Source organism: Tiliqua scincoides, chromosome 1, assembly GCF_035046505.1.
Source record: "Tiliqua scincoides isolate rTilSci1 chromosome 1, rTilSci1.hap2, whole genome shotgun sequence".
Lineage (NCBI taxonomy): Eukaryota > Metazoa > Chordata > Lepidosauria > Squamata > Scincidae > Tiliqua > Tiliqua scincoides.
In genome coordinates this window covers 193,931,026-193,945,132 of record NC_089821.1, presented here as the reverse complement: position 1 = coordinate 193,945,132, position 14,107 = coordinate 193,931,026, and the positions used below count along the sequence as shown (strand labels likewise).

General features: G+C 43.8%; 1 protein-coding gene across 1 annotated transcript in view; it reads left to right on the top strand.

Moving 5' to 3' along the window:
- Positions 1–409: 409 nt before the first annotated feature.
- PDSS2 (decaprenyl diphosphate synthase subunit 2) overlaps positions 410–14,107 on the top strand; it is a 98,297-nt gene continuing 84,599 nt past the window's right edge. The window contains exon 1 of the mRNA XM_066613139.1: positions 410–987. Within this exon, the coding sequence (XP_066469236.1) occupies positions 707–987 (281 nt within the window). The 5' untranslated portion in view covers positions 410–706. The remainder of the gene's footprint in view (positions 988–14,107) is intronic.

The following is a 14,107-nucleotide window of genomic DNA, read 5'->3' as shown; positions in this document are numbered from 1 at the left end:
GATGCAGGAGCAGCACTGCCTCTTCCTCCTCCTCCAGTACCAGGTCATTCTGCAAACACACCATCAGTGGGACCCCAACCCCACCGAAGTGGGGAAGGGGGGGTTCAAGAATGCCCGTGGGAAGGGAAGGCGTGCGCGAGTAATCTAATCCTTTTGCAGCCTCTCCTGCGCGGTACCCGCGGCGGGAGCATTCCTGCTCTGCAGCCCCCGTACCCGGGAACCGCGCGCGCACAACGCAGGACAGGACTCTCCCTTCGTCCACCCATCGCGACCTTCACGCGCCAGCCCGGGAGAAGAAGCGCTCCCCAGGACAAGCCCCGCCCACTGCCTCGGCCAACCCCTTCGCTCCTCCTTCCCCCGCCCCTTCACACCGTGCCGTAAAGCAAGGACGCGCTCTCAGTACAGCCGCCCTCGTTTTGCGACACTTAAAATGGCCGCCCCCAGGGCCCCGTAGGAGCCGGGCAGGTCTGCCGGGTCAGCGCCAGGGAAAGCGCCTCAGGGGCGGGCTGCGCGCCAGCACCGGTTTCGTCCCCCCATCGCGTTCTGAGGCAGGGAGGCAGAGCGGGTGGAGTGCCGCGTTGAAGCCCCCAGCCGGGGGGGCCGCGGCCCGGAGTGGGTCTCAGGGGGCCGTGGTGAGTCCTGGCCGTGCCCCCCGCGAGGCGAGGAGGGGTCGCGCGTGTCCCCGCCGCTCCCCCCTTCCCCGACGATGCGCCCCGCCGCCTGGCTACGGCTCCCGCCCTTGGCGAGGTGGGCGCCGCGGGGAGGACCGGGGAGGACGGGGCAGCAGCAGCCGCGACGGCGCCTCTTCTCCGGCTCGCCCTCGCCCGCCTCCCACTGGTCCAAGGTGGTCTCCGAGGCGGAGAAGATCGTGGGCTACCCGACCTCCTTCATGAGCCTCCGCTGCCTGCTGAGCGACGAGCTGAGTAACATCGCTATGCAGGTGCGCAAGCTGGTGGGCACCAAGCACCCTCTGCTCAGCACGGCCAGGTGAGTCGCCTCCTCCCCGCGGGTGCTTCTCTGGCCTGCCGGCCAGCCAGCCAGCCCGCTTCTAGGCATCAGGTGGGTAGTCCCTGCCCCACCTTTACCGTTGCTGGGCTTCCTCTCACCAGGGCTGGATCCAGTACGGGGGGGAGGGGGCATGAGTTTCAACCAGATAGGTAGACCTGGGTTCCCCGGCTGAACTCCTAAGTTGTTTGCTGGACAGGCTCCTGTTAGACTTGGAAACCAGATCTACCTGCTGGGTAGACCAGGGTTCCCAGTTGAACCAGCCTCTGTGGCTGAGCTTTGCTGGGCAGGTTGACCTGGGCTCCCATTCGGACTTGGCCAGATCTACCTACTGGGTAGACCCAGGCTCCTATTCTGCCTTGGACACCCCGCCCAGTGGGTGCACCCCATCCCTCTGGCATGACAGTTCGAGGGGCATGCATCCGTGGGCCCCCCTTGGATCCACCCCTGCTTCTCACTGAGAAGTTCTCGTTCAGAACTTATCTAGTACCCACATCCTGGTTCTTGTGAACCCCAGTGTAAGATAAGTATGTGAACCCCAGCATAAGATAAGTAACTTATCTTAGACCCACATCCTGGTTCTTGTGAACCCCAGCATTGAACATGTGAAACTGCCTTGTACTGAATCAGCTCGTTGAGGCATCAGTACTGTACTCTGTCTGGTAGCATTGGCTCTTCCTGTTCTCCTACCTGCAATGACTATTCCAGGGATTTTGTTTTTTGCAAGGTGAAGGGAATGCCCTATCACTGCACTGTGGTACCTTCAATCATACTTGGATCGAAACTTCTGTGATGTGTGCCACAAATGGAGCTTGATGGAGAGTGTTAAGTTATCCATAAATTAGTTTTCAAAACTGTTAAGAACAGCCCCACTGGATCAGGCCATAGGCCCATCAGTCCAGCTTCCTGTATCTCACAGCGGCCCGCCAAATGCCCTAGGGTTCCTGACTAGTGTGCTAAAGTAGTGAGAACTTAATTTCTAGAATAGTGTTTCTCAAACTGTGGGTTGGGACCCACTAGGTGGATCACAAGCCAATGTCAGGCGGGTCCCCATTCATTTAGTATTTTATTTTTAATGTATTAGACTTGATGCTACCATGGCATGTGAATGTATTGGGGAAATGTTACAGATCTGTACTTGTAACAGGCTACTCTGTATATGCTTTTAACAATGACAGTAAATGGGACGCCTGGATAAGTGTGGGTAGGATTGCAGCCTAGGATTGTTAAAAATTGTCCTGCTTGAGGATATCACTTCTGGTCATGAAATCACTTCCGGTGGTCCTGACAGAGTCTCATTCTAAAAAGTGGGTCCTGGTACTAAAGGTTTGAGAACCTCTGCTTTGGAAACTCCACACAGGAGGTTTGTACTTGTAACTTATCTTTTGCATAGGTAGAGCTGAGTATACTCTATGACTAAAAAACAAAAAGCTGACTTTTGTGCCATCTGAACCTGATTTTGGCATCCATACATATTTTATATAAACATAAGCATATTTTTGAACACTCTTATTTTGCCTAGGCTCCCCCACCCGGTTCTACTACTCATAAGGAGAACCAAGAAGATGTGTCAGGAGCGTCTTGCTGAAATTTTGTTTGGTCACCCTTCTGAGAGTTGAGTCTATATGCAGTCAAATTTATTGTCCAAGAAGCAGTATGATCCAAAAAGTGGCTTTTTAAAAAACAGGAACATTTTCTCAGGAAGATGAATTGATCAGACGTTTCCAGATTCTGCACCCCATGTCTCTCTTTCTTAATCATTAGTTGAATGCAATTTATAGCTCGATGTCATGGTGCTTTGCCCCACATCATTGGTTATCAGTGGCAGGTTGACTGTTGGGCAACACAGTCATGTCATAATAATGAAAAATGGGAGAGAGACAGACAAATCTTAGCTCCATCTCTTTCATAGTAGCTAGTTATATACTGATTCCCTTAACTGGAAAAAAACATGAACGTAGATAGTACAGTGACTTATAAAATTGTAATGTATATAGTATGCATTTAGTGGAAGATGATACATGTTGAAGAAAACATTCATTCCTTCTTTGGAAATTGATATGCTAAAACAGACTAAAATAGCCAAAATAATGTATGCAATCTATGATTAGTATTGTAAGGAATGGAACTAATAAGATAGGAAATAAAATTCAAGAAATATCCCATTGCCTGTTCATATATTGAATGCTTTATGTAATTCCATATTTATTTATTTTTCACCTGCTTCTAGCACTCTTCCTTCAAGGTGCTCGGTATGTGTACATGGTTCTTCCCTCCTTTTGCTTTCACAAAACCCTGTGAGATAGGTGAGGCTGAGAGAAAATGATTGGCCTGAGATCACCCAGGAAGCTTCATGGTTGAGCAGGGATTTGAACTGAGATCTTCCAGGTCAAGGTCCAACTCCCGAACCACTACACCAGGGGTGTCAAACATAAGGCCGGGGGCCGGATGTGGCCCCCGGGAGCTTTTTATCTGGCCCTCAGGCTCTCGGCTGCTGAGGTGTTACAGCTGAAATGGCAGCCCACATGAAAATTGGGCTTTCCCAAATCTTGAAATATGATCAAGATTTGCGTACTTTCTCTTCTGTAATTTGCAGTTAATGAGTTTTTATATGAGAACAGGGTCTGATTTCTGGCCATTAGCTGCTTATTGATGTCACTTCTGCTTAATGACATCATTTCCGGCCCTCAGCTGGAGCCCTGAATGCTAACTTCGGCCCTCTGTATGAAACGAGTGACACCCCTGTACTACACCATGTATATCTAATAGGTATAGGGGAGAAAAACTATTAAAAATAATCAGGTTATGGAATAAATTCTTTACAAAAAAAGGTTAAAAATTGTAGGACTCGGGCAGCCCAATCCCATCTCCCCAGCAGCACCAGGACCAGTGGCACTGAAATGGCTACTGCTGTATCTAGAAGGGCCAGAGAGGCCACTTGAGTCCACCTCGGGGGAAGGGGACTTTTGTCCCTTTACCCTAAGTAAAGCCCCTAAGTAAAGCTTTGCAGCCTGACACATGGCATAGGATCCTGTGGAGTCTCTGCTGGTCCCCCCTCCAAGGCTGGGCCCTCCCCACATTTTGCCCTCCACCCTCCTCAAAAAACTGCACCGCTACCTGGTAGTGCTACTTACAGTTGGTGGCTTTTCACTGGTATCCTCCTGGCACTGAGGCCCAGCACCAGTGGTCCCTCCTTGCCAATAATAATAATAATAACAGGTATTTATATACCGCCTTTCTTGGTCTTTATTCAAGACTTTATTCAAGGCGGTATACTTTGCTGCTGCAAGCTATACACACTGGGCTCAGGAATGCATCCATGACCCTCCTGAACACAGTGTCAAATCTGGGAGGAAACTGGCTTGCTACAATAGCTCTTTGGTTTGAGGATCCCATAACCATGAATGAGTATACAGAAACTTAGTGACTCAGGTGCAGGGCTACAGGTGCTACAGAAGTTCATTTTGGTCCATTCCAGTGTGAGCCTAAACACGATGATGCTAATTTTCTGTAATTGATTTTCTATATTTCAAAGATTTTAGAGAGACTTAGGAGTTTGTTTGGTTTTCCATATTACTTTATCTAGCTGCCAGTGCCACATGATCAGGTAGACCTGGGCTCTGCATCAAGGAGTCTAGTAGACCTGGGCTCCAAAGACTATTGTGGCTGACAGCACCCTCTCCCTGCCTTAGTTTGCTCCCCGTTCTGCCTGCCCCATTACCCCTCCCCCTTTGGGAAGGGGTTCAGAGGAAACTTTGTACCCCCTGACAAAATTCCTCTCATAGACCCTGGTTCGGACACACTAAGTGGGTCATGAGCCACTTTCAAGAGGGTTACGTAGCATCTAGCTCAGCTGCCTTTGAAAATACAGAGCTGAAATTACAGGGTTCAGAGCTGTTGGGCAGGGTGGGCTCCCAGTTGGAGAGAGGCATGGTGCTTTGCCCTGAATAGATGGGAAGATGACATGCTGGAAAGGAGGGAGAGCTTTGTGGTTGGAGAAGGATCCAAGTCTGTGTTCTGGTTTGACTTCTGAGCTGGAATGTTTGAATTCTGAGCTATGTAACAAGTGTGCTGTATAGTGGGACCTTTGGCTGATCGTGACTTAGGTTTGAATCCTAAATATCACTTCTGGCCATGACATCACTTCCCAGGCTAATGACATCACTTCCAGTGGGTTCTGATATATTGTCATTCTAAAAGTGGGTCCCAGTGCTAAAACATTTGAGTATTACTGGAATAGGTACCACTTACACAAGTGGTTCTCCCACTATGGTATTTACTTATGTTTTAGATTTAAAGGTAAAACTCTGTGCCAAAATTGACTTAAAAATTGGAGTTCATAATCTTCCTAGTTAAAAAAAAAAAAAGTGGTCCAATTTAAAGTTTGGCAGGTGTTTGTAGTTTTTGTTTTAGAAGACGTTGGTATGTTTGGAAAGTGGTGGTTTGTTTTATTTAAAGACGATTATCAAGAAGAAATAATACCTTTAAGTTCATGGCAGATTATAAGAGGTATATTTTTGACAGACAAAACAAAAATGATCCAAGTCTGAAGTTTATCATTGATTCAGTTTGCAGCAGTGTTGCTGCTTAGAAGGCATGGATTTATTATGCTTGTTACGTATGTTGCCATAGAACAGTGGATCACAATACACTATGACCACCATCTAGAATTTGTCTTGGTGGGGCTGGGAAGTGATACTTCACTGCTGATTCACTACTGTGAATCAGTGGAGCAACAATATGTTTTGTTAAGCCCCCATCCCCCCTTATCTGTTGGCCCATGCAAGTCTGTTTCTCTTTTTTTCTGAAGAAAAGAATGAAGCAAGATGAAAACTGTTTCTGTCTTGTGTTTGAGGGTGGGCTTGTACAGATACCTTTCTGACTGGAAGTCAACTCCTATTGACTTGGACCAGATGTTCTTTTTTAATTGCTGAAAAATATGCCACTCCTGTGGTTCCCAAACTTTTTATCACTGCGACACACTTTTTAAAATGGCACTCTATTGGGACTCACCTATCTTTATGAGACTGAAAAAGTTTCACTGTGCCTGCCTCTCAAGCCTCTGTTTTTAGTCCTTTTTACTATGGTGGGTGTGGGGACCATCTTCTGGAGTATTTGTTGAGCTCCATGTACATCAAGCTGGGACTATTCTGGTTGCCTTGTGTTTCCCTTCACCAGGCCTTCGATAAGAGATGAGGCATGTTTGCCTACTTGTAAGTGAATGTGCGTGTGCAGCTCAGTTTCATTTTCCATAGGGCTCAGTACATGTTACTTGTCAGTTTGGGGACAATGATGACTACCTTCTTGGGTGTTCTTTGGGACCTGTGTTCATTGGATTGGAACCATCAGAAATTGGTGCATATATTGAAAACATGTTAATTGAAACTACTTTTCCCATAGGAACCAATCCCACCCACCAGTGGGTTGTGACCCAATTTTTATTGGGTTGTGAAACTGACAGAGCAGATTAGGCTATATCAAGGGATAAACAAGCTGCTACTCGGTGCGGGGGGGGGGGGGGAGAGGAATAGAGCAGTGCTACTCAAGCACTGCTATAGCCACACCCTTGTCATTTATAAATCAGGCAGCAGCCTCTAGGATCTCTAAAAAGTTTGGGAATCACTGGATTATGGAAAAGTCATTTAACACTCATGTTGATGACTGGTGAGTTCTGCTTGCACAAGATGGCATGGAGGAATGGTTCAGGAGGCAGGCTATTGGGAGTGGCTACTGATGTCAATGGCTGAGAAAGCAATGAGGAAAAAAGATGCAGGTAAAGAAACTGAAAAAGTGGTAAGCGCGTTTTCTTTGTTCCTTTTCTTATCTTCACTTTAGAAGAGACTCCCCTCCCCAGGAAGCTGCAAATGTCTAACAAGGTTGCTTGTTAACAACTAATTAGCAGCAAATTTACTGCGTTATTTTGAAAATTGCCAATGTAAATTAAACTCCTGGTAGTAATTTGTAAATCTCACCATTTTGAAAATGTGTAAATTAAGTCTGCATTAATCGAGAGCTGCTTCTATACTATTGATAACATAATCCTATATGTCTGTTCTTCTTGGATTTTTCCCCCCACAAAGTTATATAATATTAAACTGATCTGCCTTAATACACGTGTATGCAGAATTCAGCTTTTTGGTACAGATTATAAAAAGTCATTTTTTGTATATTGGTCTCTCCCCCACCCTCATTTTATCAATAAAATGGGTAAAACATGCAATTACCATTGGTATCTACTGAAGTCAGTTTTTTTCTCCCCAGGAAAATGCTGAAAATGATACCAATGTGTTATTGTGGCTTCACCTGTCTTACATTGGATCTGTATCTGTGGCAACACCAGCTGCTGGAGAATGTTGATTTTAAATGTATTATTTCTTTTTAAAGGTAGTCTATAAACTTCACAATTTGAAGGTTTTACTTTCTTTTCTAAAATGTGTGTTTTCCCTGTAATTTATTTCACCTGTTTTTCTTGGAGGAGGGTGGAAGGAAGAAGAAAATTTAAAATGCTGCATGCAAAAGAAACTGAGTGGAGTAAGGCTCCATGTACAGTATTAAGACCAGAGTGTCGAGCTTGTTGTCCTGGTAACAAATGAAAAGGGTCTGGAAGAGAATTTTGAGAAATCAGGAGAGGAGAAAAGACATTCAATCTTGGGTATGTGTTATATGCAGACCCCAGAAAAGCTTTAAGGAATACCTGGAATTTTCCTTTTGGCTGACACTTCAGATGATGAATAGTCATATGGAGAATTTAATAATAATAATAATAATAATATTTATATACCACTTTGCAACAAAAAGTTCACAAAGCAGTTTACAAAGAAAATCAAATAACTCATGGCTCCCTGTCCCAGAAGGGCTTACAAGCTAAAAAGATGCAAAAGCACACCAGCACACAGCAACTAGAAAAGAAACTGCTGGGGTGAGGAGGGATGGTTACTTTCCTTCTTGAAAAAGTGCCTCTTACCCAGTTAGCAGGGGTTATAATAAAAATGTGTTTGGATGAAGTAAAACTGAAGTCAGCCTTTGAACTATAATAAGCATAAAAGTGGTCATCAGGTGATTACACATTTTGAGAGGCTGGTTCTTTAACCCAGAAAAACGTGCCATTGCATCTCTGTTGAGATAAATCAGTTTGAGAGGTAAGAAGAATTATACTGGGGCACCTGGTGCCATTTGCTCAGCCTCCCCAGATGGGCTTGGGCAGAAGTGGGAAAATCAAGGCAACCCATTGGGGTTGATTGGGCTGTTGCTGGGGCCAGCTAGGTCTCCCCAGCTTCAGTCCATGCCTTTTCATCAAACCCTGCCCACCAGCCCTGTGTCCAGTCTGAGATTAGCTGGTCACTTCCTGTGGGGGTTGGGTAGGAATTTTTGGCTGGTAACCTGATTGGCTGTGGTTATTGGGTTTTTTTGCCTACCATGGACTGGCATCTGGCTGTGGTGTTATAGATGTAGTTATTCAAAGGTTTCCCTGAGTGGGGCAGATGGTGTGCTGGCTGGGTAGCCAGGAATGGAGGTGGCATGCATGCTGAGATAAGCAAGGTCAGGGGTTGAGCCATGACCGCTCTGACAACACTTCTCCAGGTTGGTGAGGCTGGCTGGCGAGTCCCCTGGCTGGTTAAGCAAGGACCAGCTAACTGCTTAGCCTTTTTGGGTCCCAGCTGCCTCAATTCCTTGGGGTTGGCTGGGATAGGTTAACCATGTCTCTGATGGGGTGACGCCTTGAGTCAGGATGTCACGTCCATGAGGTGTTAAGGGAGGTAAATGGCTAGTGCCATTTTCCCCCAAGCTCTTAGTGGCCAACACGTTGCCTAAGTGATAATTGTGTTATGTGTATGCGTTGACCAGAGTTCTGATTTAGAGTCTTCTAAAGTTTATAAACTTTATTTTTACATAATATATAGTATAATATATGATATAAAAATTTTTTTGCTTTTTTTATTTTTTTGGTTTGTTGGGTGTTGGTGTTTGGGTGATGAGCTGGTGTCTGCCCTCTGTGTGGTGCTACCTGCTCTAGTCTGGTTAGTTGTCCCCCAATTGCTTTTATTGATTTTGTATATTTGTTGTTTTATGGAGCTTTGTGAGCTGTCTTAGACATGTGCTTCAGCATGGGAAAGGCGAGATATACATACATTTTTAAATAAATCGTTTAAAATTTACTTCTTCATGGCTCACTTCACAAATCCTTCTTTGCTTTCCTTTGAGCATGGCAAGAGTTTGAAAAGTTCTCTGAGTGTGAGAAGCAATTTAATGAAGAGCATACTAGAATCAAAAGATGATAAAATATACCCTTTTATTTCTTATAAAAATCCATTATTTTGGTTTCAGGATTTTGCACAGATTGTTTGACATGGCAAATGATGAGGGGAGCATTTTAGAAAAATTTGCCAAAAAGGACTGTGAATTCTTTGACTGTGAATATTTTGCTATCTCAGAATATTGTGTGTGTGTGTGTGAAAAATAAGGATTTAATTATATTTTCCTACAATAGAAGATTCTGTTGCTAGTATATCTGAATTATTTAATAACTCAAATATATGATACTGTAGTGCAGAAGTTTTTATTGACACGCTGGCAAAAAAAAACACGATCACCCTTTTTGCCATCTGTTTATAATGCTATATAAAGAAAATCACACTGGTTGCTATGGAAACTAACATTTCCAAAACCACAAGTTGCTTAAATTTTCCACCTTTGAAAATCTTGAGTTTTCTCAGGAATGTATATGCATGCTTAGGAAATATATTGGAAATGTTCCATTGGTTGTTAACCATAAAGTGTGTTCAATATTTGTTTTTTGTCACAATGCAAACTCGTCATTTTTGCTTCCATAGGCTTCCTGATATTTTACATTTAGTTGTCTTACCTTGCATCTGCACACAGAAACATCGTTAGACTATGGGACTCCACAATAAAGTGAATGTACCAATGTGTATCTTTAAAAAACTGAAAACTGCTTATACAGTATAAACTTCTGTACTTCCTTGTTTTATTCCTTGCTTGATTTTATTCTTCAGTGGTTCTCAAACTTTTAGCACTAGGACCCACTTTTTAGAATGATAATCTGTCAGGACCCACCGGATGCGATGCCATTAACATGAAAGTGATGTCATGGCCAGAAGTGACATCAAGCAGGAAAATTAACAACCCCATTCAACCAAATCAAATTAAGTACATTAAAAGTTTGCAATAAGTTTTTAAGTTAAAAAAATTTTTAAGAACCCTCCTAATCCTTCCAAATGGTTGCTAATCTGTTTAAAAAAAAAAAAATTCTCTAAACACCCCAAAGGTTGCAGTCCTATCCATACGGACCTTGGAGTAAGCCCCCTTAATTCCATTGTTAAAAGGATGTACATAGTAACCTGTTAAAATACCCATCTATAACATTTCCCCAAATTGCAGTCACATACTGAGGTAGCATAAAGTCTAATATATTAAGAATACACATTGAAATGAATGGGGACCAACCTGAAATGAGCTCGAGAGTCACCTAATAGGTCCCAACTCACAGTTTGAGAAGCACTGTATATACTTTGCTTGATTCTGTTTTTCTCTGTGGCATGTTATTGTCTGAATAATGTAAGCAAATGTTAGCAGCAAGAAAGTGTTAGGAATCATATTGCCAGGAAATGTACTAGATGACCTTTGATACTCTGAAGTCCTTCAGTTCTGTCATTCTTAGTGGGCATCTCAAGGCTCTCAGGACGTATCTGTGGACTAATTTGTGCTTGGTGTGCTGGATGAGTTTGCTGCATGCCTTCTGGTGAACACCTATAATGTTTGAAGCTGAGTAACTGTATTTGTAAACATGTGGTAGATATGTGCTGTGGTCAAATGCAGCTCCTTGGCAGATACAGACATTTACCACCATTTCAGACATTGGAGAGTTAAGGAGGACAACCAACCAATTACTGTCTAAAATGGGAATTGGTCCTGATTCTCAGCATTAACTACTAAAGGCTTTGTTTAGCTTGCTATTAAACCTTTATTCCAGTCTTATTGATGAAGTTTTCCAGTCCACAAGAAATATGGCCATTCTTCGGCAAATGTGACACAATGTGGACAATGCAAGAGCTCCTGGCCATTGTCATGCCCATCTTGCTTTCACTCAGCCCAATTTTCTTAACCTTTATCCAGTCCCTTATAGTCCCAGGTGTTGATTCAAAATGGACATTGCTGCTTCTTGATCCAATGAAAAGAAAAAATAGATCAGTGTCATCAGTATATTAAGGGTACTGCACTTCAGATCTCCAGATGACATTTCCCAATTGCTTCATATACTAAAAAAAATATTCAAAGACCTTTGCAGTGGTTCTCAGACTGCAGGTCCAGGACCCATCAGTGGATCACGACCCAGTTTTTTTGGGGTTGCAAAACTGACAGAGCAGATTAGGCTGTGTACATCAAGGGTTAAACAAGCTTCTGCTGAGGGAAACACTACTGTTCAATCACCTTTATAGACACACCCACTGGCGTTTTATAAATCAGGCAGCTGCTTCTAGGGCAGTGGTTCTCAAACATTTGTCACAAAAACAAAGAAGGTGGAGTTTGATACCCAGGAATTCAGGAGAGAGAGTGTACACTGAACTCTAGTAGGTAATTACTTTTTCTGCTACTGGGTTCAGGTTATAAGCTTTCTACAAGAGCGACAAAAGACTTTTTTCTGTCCTCCTGCCAATTTTGAAAGGAAATGGTGTATTTTCTGTCTGCCTATAAACTGTACCGTAAATATCTTAGGCTGCAATACTGTACATCCTTTCTGGGGAGTAAGCTCCACTGAAAACAATGGACTGAGTAGACATTAGATCTATATACTTAGAAAGCTGGCATTTACTATAGCTCTCTGCTTCAGACTTTGTGCTAGTAAATCTACCTGTAAGTTGAGAGTCCAGATTGCTGTTTTCTATGTCAGCTCTGATCAGGTTTTTTTGAGTGGTCCTACAGCTGCTCCTTGCAAGTGTAAACTGCACACCCACAAAAAAGAAGCAGAATGTTCTAGAATCTAGATAAATAAGGATTTATCTGGTTCCCAACCCATGGTCTGGGGACCACAGGTGGTCTGTGAGACCCTGAAAAGTGGTCCATGAGGTCTCAGGAAAAAAAGTCTTTTGATCACTTCCAGCATCTCTCTGAGCAAGCAGTCCCCCATGGACCACCAGAGAGGGTGGAGAACAGATCGTCTGCAGCTGGCAGCAAAATCAGCAAACCACATATCTTCTCTATAAATAATAAATCTTGTCTAATTACAGGCAGTCCACCTTATCTGCTGACTTGATACCCATGGTTTTTTTCATCCACAAGTCCCCAAACCTGTGGTGCAGGCCAACCTGGAATCTCCAGAGGTGAGGAGAACTGTGCTCCTTTCTCCTCCGGAGACTCTTCTGAAGCCTTCAAAGGCTGTGTGTGTCCACCCATGGCCTCTGTGGGCTTCAGAAGAACCTCCAGTGAGCAGAGCTCAGTTTTGGTTGGGTTCAGGTGGGGTCCGAAAGCTGCAGGTTTCGAATACCCGCAGTTTTCCTGCAAAATGGAACTAATGAATGTTAGTTCATTCATTCAACCAATGAAATTAATGGGACCAGTTAGTCACATCTGACTTGTCTTATTTATTTCAATAGGAAATCAAGACTGATTTCATTTGGGTACAATCCATAGTGTATTTCCCCTTTTATGCGCATTTTGCAGTACAGGTCTGCGCATGTGTATAGTACTTGGAATTAAATCTTGCTGAATTCAGTAAACGTACACTGAAATCAGTGTGCTTAGGATTATATGGTTTTAGAGGATTATATGGTACTCTGATAGGAACAAAAGAGACAATTACAAGAAACAGTGCCATGTTTAAACTGAGAAATGATATATAATGAGTGAGAATGTCAAACTTTAGCCAGTGCTCTGACAAAAACGCAAGTTGTGGCAGGCGGGATTTGACCTCTGGTCCATAGTTTGGAGACGTCTGCTTTAGTGGATGTATTTCTGGTCTTTTGGGAAGGGACCCTGTTCTAACACTCAATCAGAGCTGGTTCACACCTCCTCTCAGGATGGTCCCATCTGGATTTCCTCTCTTGGAACCAAGTCTGAATAATGAAACCGACAGCATGAAGGATCTTACCTTAGTCAGCTTTGTGGGGGGAGGGCCCTAAAAAAACAGCTTAGCCCACTTAAAGGAAATTCTTGACATGCAAGGCTTATTGAACAAAGTGGAATAAGCCTTCTGTGTTACATGAGGCCTAACAACGTTCTACCAAAGAATGCCTTCTCTCAAGACATCCTACATCCTACAGTATGGAATTAAGTCTGTCGCCTTGACAAACTGTTCTCTGAGCATTCACTTTGTTGCTAACATTGCCTTTCATCTGGCAATAGACAATTCATCCACTGGTCAGAAAGTTCCTCAAGTCTTTATCTAACCAGTACCCACCAATTCCATACTATAGTCATCTTTGGTCTTGTCTCAGTATATGGCCAAGCAATTTGAACCTATGGCTACAGTAGATCTATACACACTCATGTTCAAAACTGTCTTCACTGTTTCACATCAATGGCTTGGCATTGTCTGTACTTTTCAGCTTCAGAGGGAGAAAAGGCTCTGTAGATATTGGACCTTAGGCAAGCTGTTTCCTTCTGTTAACAGAATTGCATCATATTGGCTGGACAACAGGCTGTTCATCTGTTACCAGTGTCCCTACAAGGACAAAAAATGTTTCTATCCATCAGCTGACTCACTGGGTGACTCACAGCCCAATCATATCGGGCTGCTATATTGCAGCAACACATGTTCCAGTGGTGCAGCATGCTTTACTGCCGTTAAGGGTAGGCAGGCAGGGAGCCTGCACTCTAGAGCAGGGGTGTCCAAACTTTTTGTCAGGAATGCCATATCATCTCTCTGACACTGTGTCAGGAGCTCGGAAAAAAAAGAATTAATTTACATTTCAAATTTACTTAAATGAGTATATTAGAGATGGAACTTATATGAATGAATGAAGGTCTTTTAATAGCTCAAAGCCTATAAAAGGCCTTGCACAAAGCAAGGCTGACCTTTCCTTCACTGCCACCACTGCATCACAGATGTGGAACAGCAAGCAGTGGAGGGAGCCCTCATCCCACA